The sequence below is a fragment of the Tursiops truncatus genome, chromosome 15 (genome assembly GCF_011762595.2).
Source record: "Tursiops truncatus isolate mTurTru1 chromosome 15, mTurTru1.mat.Y, whole genome shotgun sequence".
In the NCBI taxonomy this organism is placed as follows: Eukaryota; Metazoa; Chordata; class Mammalia; order Artiodactyla; family Delphinidae; genus Tursiops; species Tursiops truncatus.
In genome coordinates this window covers 15,290,188-15,302,257 of record NC_047048.1, presented here as the reverse complement: position 1 = coordinate 15,302,257, position 12,070 = coordinate 15,290,188, and the positions used below count along the sequence as shown (strand labels likewise).

At 46.8% G+C, this 12,070-nt stretch overlaps 1 protein-coding gene across 4 annotated transcripts; it reads left to right on the top strand.

Moving 5' to 3' along the window:
- The first annotated feature begins 225 nt into the window (after positions 1–225).
- On the top strand, positions 226–10,109 carry FUS (FUS RNA binding protein). 4 transcript variants are annotated; one of them, XM_033841406.2, is made up of 15 exons: positions 226–253; positions 1,797–1,821; positions 1,913–2,067; positions 2,822–2,963; positions 3,133–3,314; positions 3,529–3,733; positions 5,336–5,370; positions 6,883–6,915; positions 7,708–7,811; positions 8,168–8,297; positions 8,542–8,643; positions 8,779–8,902; positions 9,237–9,337; positions 9,453–9,600; positions 9,910–10,109. In XM_033841406.2, the coding sequence occupies exons 1-15, from the start codon at positions 241–243 to the stop codon at positions 9,947–9,949; spliced, it is 1,539 nt and encodes a 512-aa protein (XP_033697297.1). In that variant the 5' UTR covers positions 226–240; the 3' UTR covers positions 9,950–10,109. The 4 variants fall into 4 exon arrangements, with proteins under 4 accessions (XP_033697297.1, XP_033697296.1, XP_073648190.1 ...); XM_033841405.2 differs by having other exon boundaries at positions 2,819–2,963; XM_073792089.1 differs by lacking the exons at positions 3,529–3,733; positions 5,336–5,370.
- The last annotated feature ends 1,961 nt before the right edge of the window (positions 10,110–12,070 follow it).

Sequence of the window (12,070 nt, the reverse complement as noted above, 5' to 3'; positions counted from 1 at the left end):
GGTTCTTAGTTAATACGCTTCCTTTCTGCCTGCTAGGGTCCTCTATACTCCCTGAAGAGTTGCAGGAGTCGGCCACGATTCCCCCTTTCCTTTCCGCAGTTGGTGCGTTCCCCCGGCATGCGTAGGCGGGGAGGCGTACATAAACCTCGACGCAGGAGGCGGGGCTGCTCAGTCCTCGAGGCGTCGGTGCTGTGGTATTGGAATCTTGCTGATTGTCGGCCTGTGCGCGCGTGCGCGGACATGGCCTCAAACGGTACGTAAGGGCGCGAGGCGGCGGTGGCGCGCCGGCCCCGGGCCTTGTTACCTTCCAGTCGGGCTTTTGTTTTTCGGTGGGACCTGAGCGGCGATCGCGTGTAGGGTCTTCTCGCAGCACTGGCGGGAAGCAGCGGAGAGGGGTGGAAGGGGGAGGCCGATGTCGCCATCTTGTTTCGCTCCTCTGGCGCCTGGCGAAGGTCTTCCCTTCGCAGCCCCTTTCCTTGAGGTGAGGGTTGGGAGGGACACTTCTTGGTGATTGGAAACGTGAGGCATGGATGGAAATGCCCGGTCCCTGTAGCCTTTTCTCCTTCTCATTCCGAGCCTCGCGCTCGGGCCCGCTTTGTCGCAGTGCTGCATCCGGGCATTCGGAGCGCGCACGCGCTCTGCTGGCCCCTCCCCCCTTTCTGGCGGCGCGAACCCCCCCTCCCGCCTCGTGTCGGCCCTGCTTTTTGTCGCGAGACCCTTCGCTGGAGGCTCCGCGGCGCGCGTCCGGTTTGGGCCTCGCCCCCGGGGTCCCTCGGGAAGGGGCGGGACCGCCTCGTTCCCGCCTCGCTTGCCACGCGGGCGGGGGCGGAGGCTTGGGCCCGCTTAACGGCTGGGGGTGGTCCAACGGACTTGGGGACCCGGCCCGAGGCTTTTCCCGCCTAAATTTCCTCTCTCGGAGGTGGTTACTGAAAGGAACGGCCGCCCGAGGCCCCACCTTCTCCCCGTCCTTTTGCTCTTTTCTGCGGGAGGAAGCGCCTCGTTTCCTGTACCGGCGAGACGAGTGGATCTGGCCAGTGCGTCTAACATGTGGCGTTTTAAAAGCGCTTTCTCTTTCTTCGGTTCGCCGAGTCTCCCCACAGTCCCGAGGCAGGCAAGGAGGAGATAAGAAAACGCACTCGTGGGGAGCCACAGGGCTGGGGACTTGAGTACCAGTCGACTTGCCTCCCGAGGCGACCGCTCTTGATGGTGATCTCTGTTGTTTGGGATCAAAGAGCGCTCTTCTCTTGGTTAGCTAGCTTTGCATTAAAAGCTTCCGTTTCCAGTCTCCAAGGTGGGGCAAAGGGTGAAGAGCGGCCTCTTTGGAGACATTCTTGTTTTTCGGATTGAGAAAGTGGAGGCTACGTTCCGAACAGTTCTGCCTCTGGCTTGAATTAAAACCTGTTCTGCTGAAGCAGCTGTGTGACTTTAGCTTGACTTTCGGTGATATCTTTGTCTTCGAGCGGGTGTGAGAAGGAAACGTGTGTAAATTTGTGCAGTTCCTGACATCGATTGAAGTTGCAGAAAATTGGAGCTGTTCACCAAGGCTCTTGCTTTTTCCAGTACTTAAGGCTTCTTGGTCTCTGTAGAAATTCGCTGTTTCTTTGCTTTTCTTTATTGTAAGAAAACTTGACTACGGTCTGCCAGATTGCTCCTCTCAACTAGGGTTTCATGTGGGAATTTATGCCTCGTTGACTTTCCTCTCTGGGGGCCCCAAAGCTAGCTTGAGTTAAGACTTTTCGCCCTAGTCTACTCTTAGGGATGGTTGAAGGTAATATAATTGTGTTTTTGTTTTTCAGACTATACTCAACAAGCAACCCAAAGGTGAGTGTCATTTCTGGGCTTCCAGAGTTTGTAAAGGGCGAGGGTGGCTAAGGTGTTTTTGTCTGAGAGCACGGTTTGTCTTTTTCTCCAGTTATGGGGCCTACCCGACCCAGCCTGGGCAGGGCTATTCCCAGCAGAGCAATCAGCCCTATGGACAGCAGAGTTACAGTGGCTACGGCCAGTCACCGGATGCTTCAGGCTATGGCCAGAGCAGCTATGGTAGTTCTTACGGACAGACCCAGAACAGTGAGTCTCTTTTAGTGGGTCACCCCACCTCTTCCTGCTGTTTCTGAATGTTGCTTTTTTTAAAACCTAAGCAGTGCTGAAGTGTTTGCTTTAACCAGTCTATGACCCTTAAAGCACTTAAGCCTTTGAGTCCTTTCAAACAAAAATACTTAATTGGTTTGTAATTGTTTCCTATTATTTTCTTTGACTTTTTACTTTTCTATTTATGTTGCACTTTTCCCCATTTCCCCTAAGAGTGAAAGTGAAATGGGAGGGTGGGGTGTGTGTGTGGGGGAGTATTGCCTAAAGGGAGAAAACTTTTAGATACTTGAAGGGAGAAAATGGCTTCCTTGAAGATGTTTGAAGTCCGACTGCTGTATATCACATGATACACCAGGAGGTGGAATTTGCCCTGAGGTCCTGAAGTGTAAATAATATGGGGTTGTCTTATTGGTACTGCACACGTAATGGGCAGGTTAAAATGCTGTTAATTAATAGGGATCTCTTGGGCTGTGATTAGTGGTGGTCCTGGAGGCTGGCTTTGGTGTGGGTGGGATGAGATTGGAACTCTGAAGTTGGTAGAAGTTGGAATATTAAGCTTTAAGGTAAAAGAAGGGTAATCTCTGACTGTGAGTTGCAAGATTTCCAAGCATCTTCTAAGAGGTTGAGTTTTCAAGTATGGGAAGCATTAGGTGGTATATAATGTTTTCTTCAACCCATTCCCTGCCTTTTCTCTTTCATCATAGTTTTTGTGACTTCCTTTTTCTTCTAGCAGGCTATGGCACACAGTCAACTCCCCAGGGATATGGCTCAACTGGTGGCTATGGCAGTAGCCAAAGTTCTCAGTCGTCTTACGGGCAGCAGTCCTCATACCCTGGCTATGGCCAGCAGCCAACTCCTAGCAGCGCCTCGGGAAGGTAAGGAGTTCTGGGGAGAGGGGAAGGGACTGAAAGATTAGGGGTGCATGAGTGAGCATGAGGACTAACGGGGGTGGCCTCTGTTGGGTACAGAGAATGGGGTGTACTGAAAGTGAAAGAAGGTTTTGGACATGCTGGCATTATGATTCTGTTTTTTCCTTTTCCCTAGTTACGGTAGCAGTTCTCAGGGCAGCAGCTATGGGCAGCCCCAGAGTGGGGGCTATGGCCAGCAGTCTGGCTATGGTGGACAGCAGCAAAGCTATGGACAGCAGCAAAGCTATAATCCCCCTCAGGGCTATGGGCAGCAGAACCAGTACAACAGCAGCAGTGGAGGTGGAGGGGGTGGTGGAGGTGAGATGTCTTCAGCTTTGTCTCATACCTGCTTTTTGTAAGGAATTGTATCCCGCTCGACCCGTTCCCTAAAAGGTTCTTAAAAATGTTGCGCTTTTGTTTCCTAGCTTCATTTTAATTTTTATTGTCATTTATCACCTGTGCAGTTGAACTGCTTTATGCCACCTCACAGTCTGTTTTGTGTTTCTTAAAGGCATCCTTTCTTTCCTGACAGGTAACTATGGCCAAGATCAGCCCTCCATGAGTAGTAGTGGTGGCGGCGGTTATGGCAATCAGGACCAGAGTGGTGGCGGCTACGGGGGAGGCCAGCAGGACCGTGGGGGCCGTGGCCGGGGCGGTGGTGGTGGTTACAGCCGCAGCAGTGGTGGCTATGAACCCAGAGGTCGTGGAGGCGGCCGTGGAGGCAGAGGCGGCATGGGGTAGGTGTCTTGTGAGCCAGGGAGTAACATCACTGAGCAGTGTGAAGGGTTGCATGAATCTCCCTTGAAGCCTAGTCCCTTAGTGCATGGTTAGTCTTATTCTAGGGATTTGTGGGGGCTTTGATTTAGGAGCATTGACTGTTTCTTCTTCATCCCCATTTTATTTTTGTGAGAACTTGGGAACCTGAACTTCTACCCACACCTCTGTATAGAGATTTGAGTACTGACATTTTTATTTCTCAAGAAAAAGAAACATGGGTGTATATGGATTGGAGTCATTGATATCCTAGGCAAGAAAAATGGAAGTAAAGGCTTCTTTCTCTGCAAGGGAAACCGATGATCCCACTCCTGGTAATAGGGAAACTTGTTACTTGTTACTTGTATTCCCATGTGTCCTCTGAGGAAGTTGTAAATGGTTAACCTGACTTGAGCTTCCAGGAATTGGCTACTCTCTCTTTCTGTATTCTGTAGTCATTTGAATCCACGAGCACTCATTTGACTGACAGTAATGATTTTGTGTGTGACTTGGTTCATGGGGCTATCTGAAGTGTGCAGACCTTTTGGACAAAATACAGTATGCTTGACAGTGGTATCCCACCTATTTGCTCCACTGTCCCCCTTCCTCTGGTTACTTGTCCAACTGGACCTTCTTTCCTCCCCTTCCTGCTGAAGTTGAAGTAAAACCTTAGATTTGATGTTAAAGCACTTGTCAAATCTGTTGGTAAATATGATTTGAAGGACCCTACTCTGTCTCCCTTGAGAGGGGAGGAATGTCAGTGTGTTATTCCTTTTTGGGAAAAAGTAGGTTTTTTAAAGAGTTTGTGTATGGTAAGTATTCAGAGGTGGGTGGGGGCAATCTCAAAAACCATACAAAATAAGGAAAACTCTGTTGTGTGCGTGTGTTTAATGCAAAACTTTAAAAAGAAAAACAACTGTTAATGTGACTGTTAACTTGCTCTGCATTTTATGTGCCACAGGTATGAAAGGTGACATTGCAAAATACTCCGCTCTTCTCACAGTGTTAGAAGGGGTGACCCCGGGGGTGGGGAGAGATCAAAAACAGCTCAGTAGTTAGGGTAGGGCTTAGCTAAGTTTGTCTCGCTTTAAGGGGAAATTGCCTTTGGTTTTGACTTTTTATGGAACAGGGTTGGGTCTGCTTGCTGCTTTCAAAGCAAAAAACCACAAAAATGTGTTCAGGGCTACCCCAGCCTGGTGTGAAATGTCTTCTGGGTAAATCGGGGGTAGGGTTTTTAAACCAACTACTGGGTTGTCATCCACTCGCGACAAGAGGAAAAAACATCTGCTACGTCGGAAGAACGACCAAGGAAAATGGGTCTTTTTTTTTTTCCAGAGGAAATAGATATATAACCTTTTAAAGCAAAATCCTTAAAAATTGTGTCTGAGAAATTGCACACGTGTGTGTGACATGCTCAAAGGTCAGACAAGGGGTGGTCAGGAAGGGGAATGTATTTTAGTAGCCATTTGTATTATCATTTTCCCAAAACACCTACCCATGTTTGGGGAATGTTGAACAAAATCAAAAACCGCCCTTTTGTAGCCGTTGGAAGCTTCATGTCCTTTCTTCTAACTTGTCTTCTCCAGCGGAAGTGACCGTGGTGGCTTCAATAAATTTGGTGGTAAGTGAACAGAGTTTCCAAAATTCCCAACTCCCAGCAATGCTTTGTCTGATTGTTCATTTGCAGATGTCTTAACGTGTTCTAAGTGTCAAAGGTTTTGGAGTGTCCAGAACCACCTCCAGAAAGGGGTGGGGTAGAATGCCACCTGCTGCCAGATGTGTGCTAACCTGGAGGCAGGCAGGGGTAAGACTCAGCAGGCATCTGGTACCAATTCGGTTTGACCCAGGTTAAATAAGAGGTGTTTAAGTAGGCCTCTGAGAGGAGTGTTGCCACACCCGGCACTTAGTGAGCACCGTAATGAGAAGCTGGAGAGTGTGCTGGGACACGTGGGGCCGACTTGGCTTTAGGACCCTTTTGATCAGTGTGTCCGAGGTTAGTGTGTGTGTGTGTGTGTGTGTGTGTGTGTGTGTGTGTGTGTGTGACAATCTCCAAATGTTTTAATTCTGGACGAGGGATGTGAACTTTTGCCCTGCCCTGAGGATGGTGAAGTTGGTATATATTTATATATTAAATACTGAATGGTGTCGATGCGATTCTACATACACGCATTTAAACTCAATTCAGATGGGCAAATAGAAACTAGCTCTGGGAAGGAAGGTGTGGACTACTTCCAAGAAAGGTTGGGAGTATGTGTGGCTCATGGGAAATAACCAGGTCTTAAACAGCACAAAACTGAATTCATGGAAAAATGGCAAATTTGAGAAGTCTCCCAGTAAGCCGGAACTTTTCTGGTTTGGTTAACTAACAAAAGGTTTCTTGATTTGTCTCAACATTTAAAGCCAAAGGCTTGGGTTCATGATTTAGGTGTCATTGAGTGTGGGTACAATATTTATTTATGATGAATTCAGATAAACTTTGGTCAAAGATGGTCTCTGGAAAAAAAAGAGAGGCTGCATTATGGAAATAAGATTTCTGGTCTGTTCCCTGGGACATGCTTAAAAAATACAATAGCTGTTATGTATGATTTTTATTTTCATGTGGTTTTGGGGGAAACAAACATGGTTTTAAGAATGGTTTCTAAAGATGAAATTAAAAATTGTTCTACAAGGGATAAGTGTCTTTGGTGTTAAAGTTTGGAGAAACTGTATGGATGCATATCACATTGCTGGTGGTGAGCCCATTTCTCTCTGGGGTGAGAGAACAGGGCCAAGCTATGAGTTGGTTAACTTCAAGGGGTCTCCCTCCTGGCCCTCCCAGTCTGTGCTGAGGACATTTCCCAGCCTGAGCTGGGGGAGGCAGCATTTTCTGAAGTGTGGCGTTGTCCCTGTGGGGACTCAGGTTACATACAGGTCTTAAGAAAAGGGGCCTCTGTCTTCCCCAGACCTGCCTAGGATTTTTCTCTGGGCAGGCAACCCAGGACAGGGTTTGGAGTGAGGCTGTGAGCACTTACCTGATATTTTGCAAAAGTTTGGATTTGGTGTGAATTTTTCTCCTTGTCTTTCTCAACCTGTTGACTAACGGCTCCTCTTTCCTTGTTTTTTTGTTTTTTGTTTTTTTTTCATGTCACTTAAGGCCCTCGGGACCAAGGATCACGTCATGACTCTGGTAAGTCCAGAGGTGGCATGAAGGAATGGCTCAAGTGGTATCAGGACTTTTCCTGGATGTTCTTTGAAACTTAAAGGGATGTGAAGAACAGGGGTAGAGAAGAAGGAAAATGTGGGGAAGGGAGTTTAGGTGTAGCTATACTTAACAGTGATTTATAAATGAGCCATGTATCAGAAATACCTGATGTGGTGATTTCCTCTCCCAGCAACTTAGTAGGTCTGGGAGGAGCCCGAGAATTTGCATTTCTAACAAGTTTCAGGAGATGCTGATGCATCTGTGTGTGGACCATAATCCTGAACTGCTGGTTCAGTTAAAGCAGTGGCTTTTAAAAATGGGGATCGTAACCAAATTATTGAACGAAAAAGACACAGAAAGGGAAGCACTTAGTGTATTTTTTGTTTTAATTATGTTTATATACTGGATTTTAGTGTAAAATAGGTTTCTTAACTTGGGGGTCTTAACGTTGACAACGGGTGTACTTATTGTGTGGTTGGGCAGTTAACTCCTGAGCCCTGGTTTCTTTAGTGAGTATCAACATGTTTCAAAGGGTAGTTGTAAAACTAAATTTAAATTTGTGAAGTGGCTGGCATATTGGTACTCAGATAATAAAATAGAAGGGATGGGGATTTCTTTTGTCTGACCTAAACCAAAGTATATTGCTTGCTTTAGAATTTTTCTTCTTTGAAAGCGAAATAGCAAGTATTAAAGTTAGGTTATTAAGAGTCACTGACTTGTTTTACCTTTGCTTGTTTCCTCTCCAAATTCATGTTTCTTTCTGCGTTTGACAAGCAGAACAGGATAATTCAGACAACAACACCATCTTCGTGCAAGGCCTGGGCGAGAATGTTACAATTGAGTCTGTAGCTGATTACTTCAAGCAGATTGGTATCATTAAGGTACTTGTGGAGCAGAGTGGGTGCTTTCTATCAGTGCTGCAGGCTTTTGGATTTCATACCTTAGTGGGAAAAAAAAAGTCTTAATGGTTGCTTGCTTAATTTGTTGAAGAAAGAACATTAGCCTTTGCCATTTTTTAAAGGGAATCACATTTTAACACAAAGGCACAATTGATAAAAAAGGGAGTGTCTAAAACTTTTGAATTTGTAGTCTATAATCTTTACTTTCATTTTTTAATATTGAAGTGAGAAACAGTTATAGTTGATGGCTTTAATTCAAGTTACGTGAAATAGAAGGGTATGGTTGTGATAGTGCTGTCTTCTTTAAGACTGATGTTATCTCACGTTGATTTTTTCAGACAAATAAGAAAACAGGACAGCCCATGATTAATCTGTACACAGACAGGGAAACAGGCAAACTGAAGGGAGAGGCAACAGTGTCATTTGATGACCCACCTTCTGCTAAAGCAGCTATTGATTGGTTTGATGGTATGTATGCGGAGGCTGGCAGGGGTGGGGGACAGGGTAACTAGCTTTGGGAAACGGCCTGTGTTTTGAGGATTTCTATGAGTCTTCCAACACTCCTATTTTGGCGTGGTCTTATTTTTTCTTATGTTTCATGAGATTGTAAACATTTACAAGAAGGCAGAGTCTTCTCTTGATTGTACCAAGTGTGTTTTTAGACCCACAGGTTTTAATAAAAAGTCTCTTTATACCTCCTTTATTTCTTTAGGTAAAGAATTCTCTGGGAATCCTATCAAGGTCTCATTTGCTACTCGGCGAGCAGACTTCAATCGGGGTGGTGGCAATGGTCGTGGAGGCCGAGGGCGAGGAGGTGAGGATCTACTTCTGCTGGCGTAAGAGGTGATGGGGAGAGAAGGGAGAGAGGGTGGTAAGGGTTTGCATAGGAGAGAAGGTTAGGTTAACCAGACTTGGAAGCGGAGCAGACGTATTCTTTTGTCTACACTAGGACCCATGGGCCGTGGAGGCTATGGAGGTGGTGGCAGTGGTGGTGGGGGCCGAGGAGGATTCCCCAGCGGTGGCGGTGGCGGTGGAGGACAGCAGCGAGCAGGGGACTGGAAGTGTCCTAATCCGTGAGTGAAACAACTTTAATTCTTTTCTCAGCCCTCTTACACGTGTGCCCTTTGGTACTATGGTAGAGCTTGTGTTTTCCGACTAATAGATGTCAAAGGTACACTTTGACAGGCTTGGCCAGGAGTCACCTAGGTGAGGTAGCTCTAGTGGGAAAGGTATTGGACTGGGTTCAATAACCTGCAGTTTTTGTCTGGCTCGCTCCTGAGAAACAAGCCTTTTTGCTTTTCCGAGGCCTCATTTTCCTCACGTATCCGTAAGGTAACTGGAGTGTTCGTAATTCTAGGTCTTGTCTTACCGCCCCCCGGCCCTGACTAATTGTCTTATTTTCCTCAGTACGTGTGAGAACATGAACTTCTCTTGGAGGAATGAATGCAACCAGTGTAAGGCCCCTAAACCAGATGGCCCAGGAGGGGGACCAGGAGGCTCTCATATGGGTAAGGAAGAGGCAGAGCTGGTGATAAGGAGTTGGGATCAAAAGGAGGCTAGAGGGAAGGTAGGAGGAATTTGGGGGATGTGATATGGGGATACATCATATTTCTTTTTTCCTAGGGGGTAACTATGGAGACGATCGTCGTGGTGGCAGAGGAGGCTATGATCGGGGCGGCTACCGAGGCCGAGGCGGGGACCGTGGGGGCTTCCGAGGGGGCCGGGGTGGTGGGGACAGAGGTGGCTTTGGCCCTGGCAAGATGGACTCCAGGTAAGTAAGACTCTAAATTGAAATGAAAGTAGAGCAGTTGAACAGAGGTCATGGGATTGCAAGGTTTTGGGACAGTGGTTTCATTTTGAGGGCTAGGTTGGAAAGCTGAGACTGTAACCATAGTGGGTAGGGAAGGAGGGAAGGAAGATTATCTGGGGGAGCTAATCTGTAGACTCCCCTGTACTCTCTCTACCTATAGGGAGATATGAGCTAGTTCTTGGGCTTGGGTAGCAGGGGCAGATAGGATTTCTGGGGTGGGGTGGGTAGAGAGGTTGGTAACTCAGACCTAATGGATACTCTTTCTTGCAGGGGTGAGCACAGACAGGACCGCAGGGAGAGGCCGTATTAGCCTGGCTCCTGAAGTTCTGGAGCGGCTTTCTCCTGTACCCAGTGTTACCCTCATTATTTTGTAACCTTCCAACTCCTGATCACCCACGGGTTTTTTGTGTCGGACTATGTAATTGTAACCATATCTCTGGTTCCCATTAAAAACCATCATTTTAGTTAAATTTTCTTCCTCTTCCCCCTCTTCACTGTCCTGGAGCGTTGATGTCCAGGTCAAGAATGTGGGGAGTGTTCCTCTTTCAGATCAACCTGCCTTGTGGGAACTGGAATAATTTGTTTGTTCCCGCTTAGCAGGAACTGGAATAAAGTGTTTGATACTTGTTTCAGGGAGAAAAGGTCAAGTGTATCCTTGAAAGTAGAGATTAAACTTTTCTGTTATGGTAAAAACTAGATGAATGAAAGTGGTAAATGAGAAACATGTGGTGTGTTGGCCCAGAATTGTCCAACCATTTGGAAGTTTTTCTTTTACCATGTTTATTCACATGCTGGTTTTAGTGAGTTTTTTATAGTAGTTCTGTTCTTTTTTAAGGCCTCTTGGCTCTTCTGGCACTTTTCTGAGTGGGGCTCAAACAAATTAGGTTGCTTTGGGGGTGGTATTCAAGCTTGATCGTGATTGGAGCACATAGTTATTAGCCAGTTGGGTGTTTTGAAGGAAGGAGAGTAACTGAGCACCTACTTAATGGCAGGTGTTCCGTGGCCTTGCTCACTTCATGCCCAGTGCATGGGTGATGTGGCTCTCGTTTCTCAGGAAATGGTCGACCCCAGGATGGAGTCCCTGTCTGATCACTTCATTTTCATTTCTTGGCATTTCGTTCTGAAATCATTGTTCTGAAGGGGACAGACTCCTATCCCAAACGTTGTTTGCCTAGGCCTTAAGAGGATGCTAAATTTTAGGGAAAGAGACTTGGGAAGGAGAGGAGATGGTAAAGGGGGGAAGGTTAGCTGGGAAAGTAAGGTAGAGGCAGTTCTTTATATTTCAGGGTGACCCCCCCCATTAGTTTTCCTGAAGGTGGGGCTTTGGTAGGTGTCTTTAGGGAGACAGTGGTCTAGCTGGGTCATGTTTACATCCTGCCTATACCCAGAGGGCTGAGGTCATTGATAATTTTGAGAAAGGCAAAGGTTGGGGCCGATGAGTTGAAACCTCAGACTCCAGTGCCTGTCAACCTTAACATGCCTTTCCTGACCCCAAAAATTTCCCCCCTGCCTTTTTTTCCAGCTCAGACTGAGTTTAGAAAACTTGCCCATCCCTGCCAAGCAGTTGAATTTTAGTTATACAGAACTGAAAATTATAGCCAACAGCAACAGGCTTCTTTGCTGTCAGAAGCACAGCTCGTAGAGTGCCTGGGACCCCTGGTGGGAAGTGCTTTTTCTCTTGGTTTAAAATTGTCAAGTATGCTGTAAGTGTTCTCTTCTTAGGAGTTGTTTCGTCTTCCAATCTCTGGTGACTTGAGATGGAAGCTGTGGCTTTGTCAAAAGGAATAGCTGCTTTATCCTCCCTACTGTGTGGAGGTGCTCTACCAAGAGTAGGTGGAGAATGGCTGAGCTGCTCCAGGCAGTGCTTTCCTTTGGCTTACTGAACTTCGTACGCTTGAGAAACCCTCAGAATTAGAGCTGAGGATATGGCATCGTTTCTCTCCCTGGTGTGTTCAGCTGCCTCTGCTTTCTTAACAGTGATGCTTGGTTTGAATGGCACTATCCATGTCTGAGAAGTTTATTGTGTGTGCTTCACCTGGTAGGGTTCTGGTGTTAGGGTTTGGTTGTGGTTCCTTCATCCCTACTGCTAGCGGTGAAGGAGGTTGAAGCTCTGGGTGAGACCCAGTTACTGACTGGGACTGTTAGTATTTAGTTTTTGTCCTTTAAAGGGCTTCAGTGATTGGTTTTGCTCTTAAGTAAAAGAAAATAGAGTCTCAAGTGTCTAGTGGGTAGATCCAGTTTGGAGTCCTTTTCCAGGAGAAAAGAATGGATGATGACAGAACTAGCAACAGAGGGAATGTTGTTGGTTCTGGTGCCAGCTTATCCATTGGCGAGAAAATAGGAGTGAGACCTCAAGGGGGTTGGACTTTGGGCCCTCTGCTCTTGGCTGCATTCCCTTGTAAGCACTAGGCCAGTAATAGCCAGTCATATT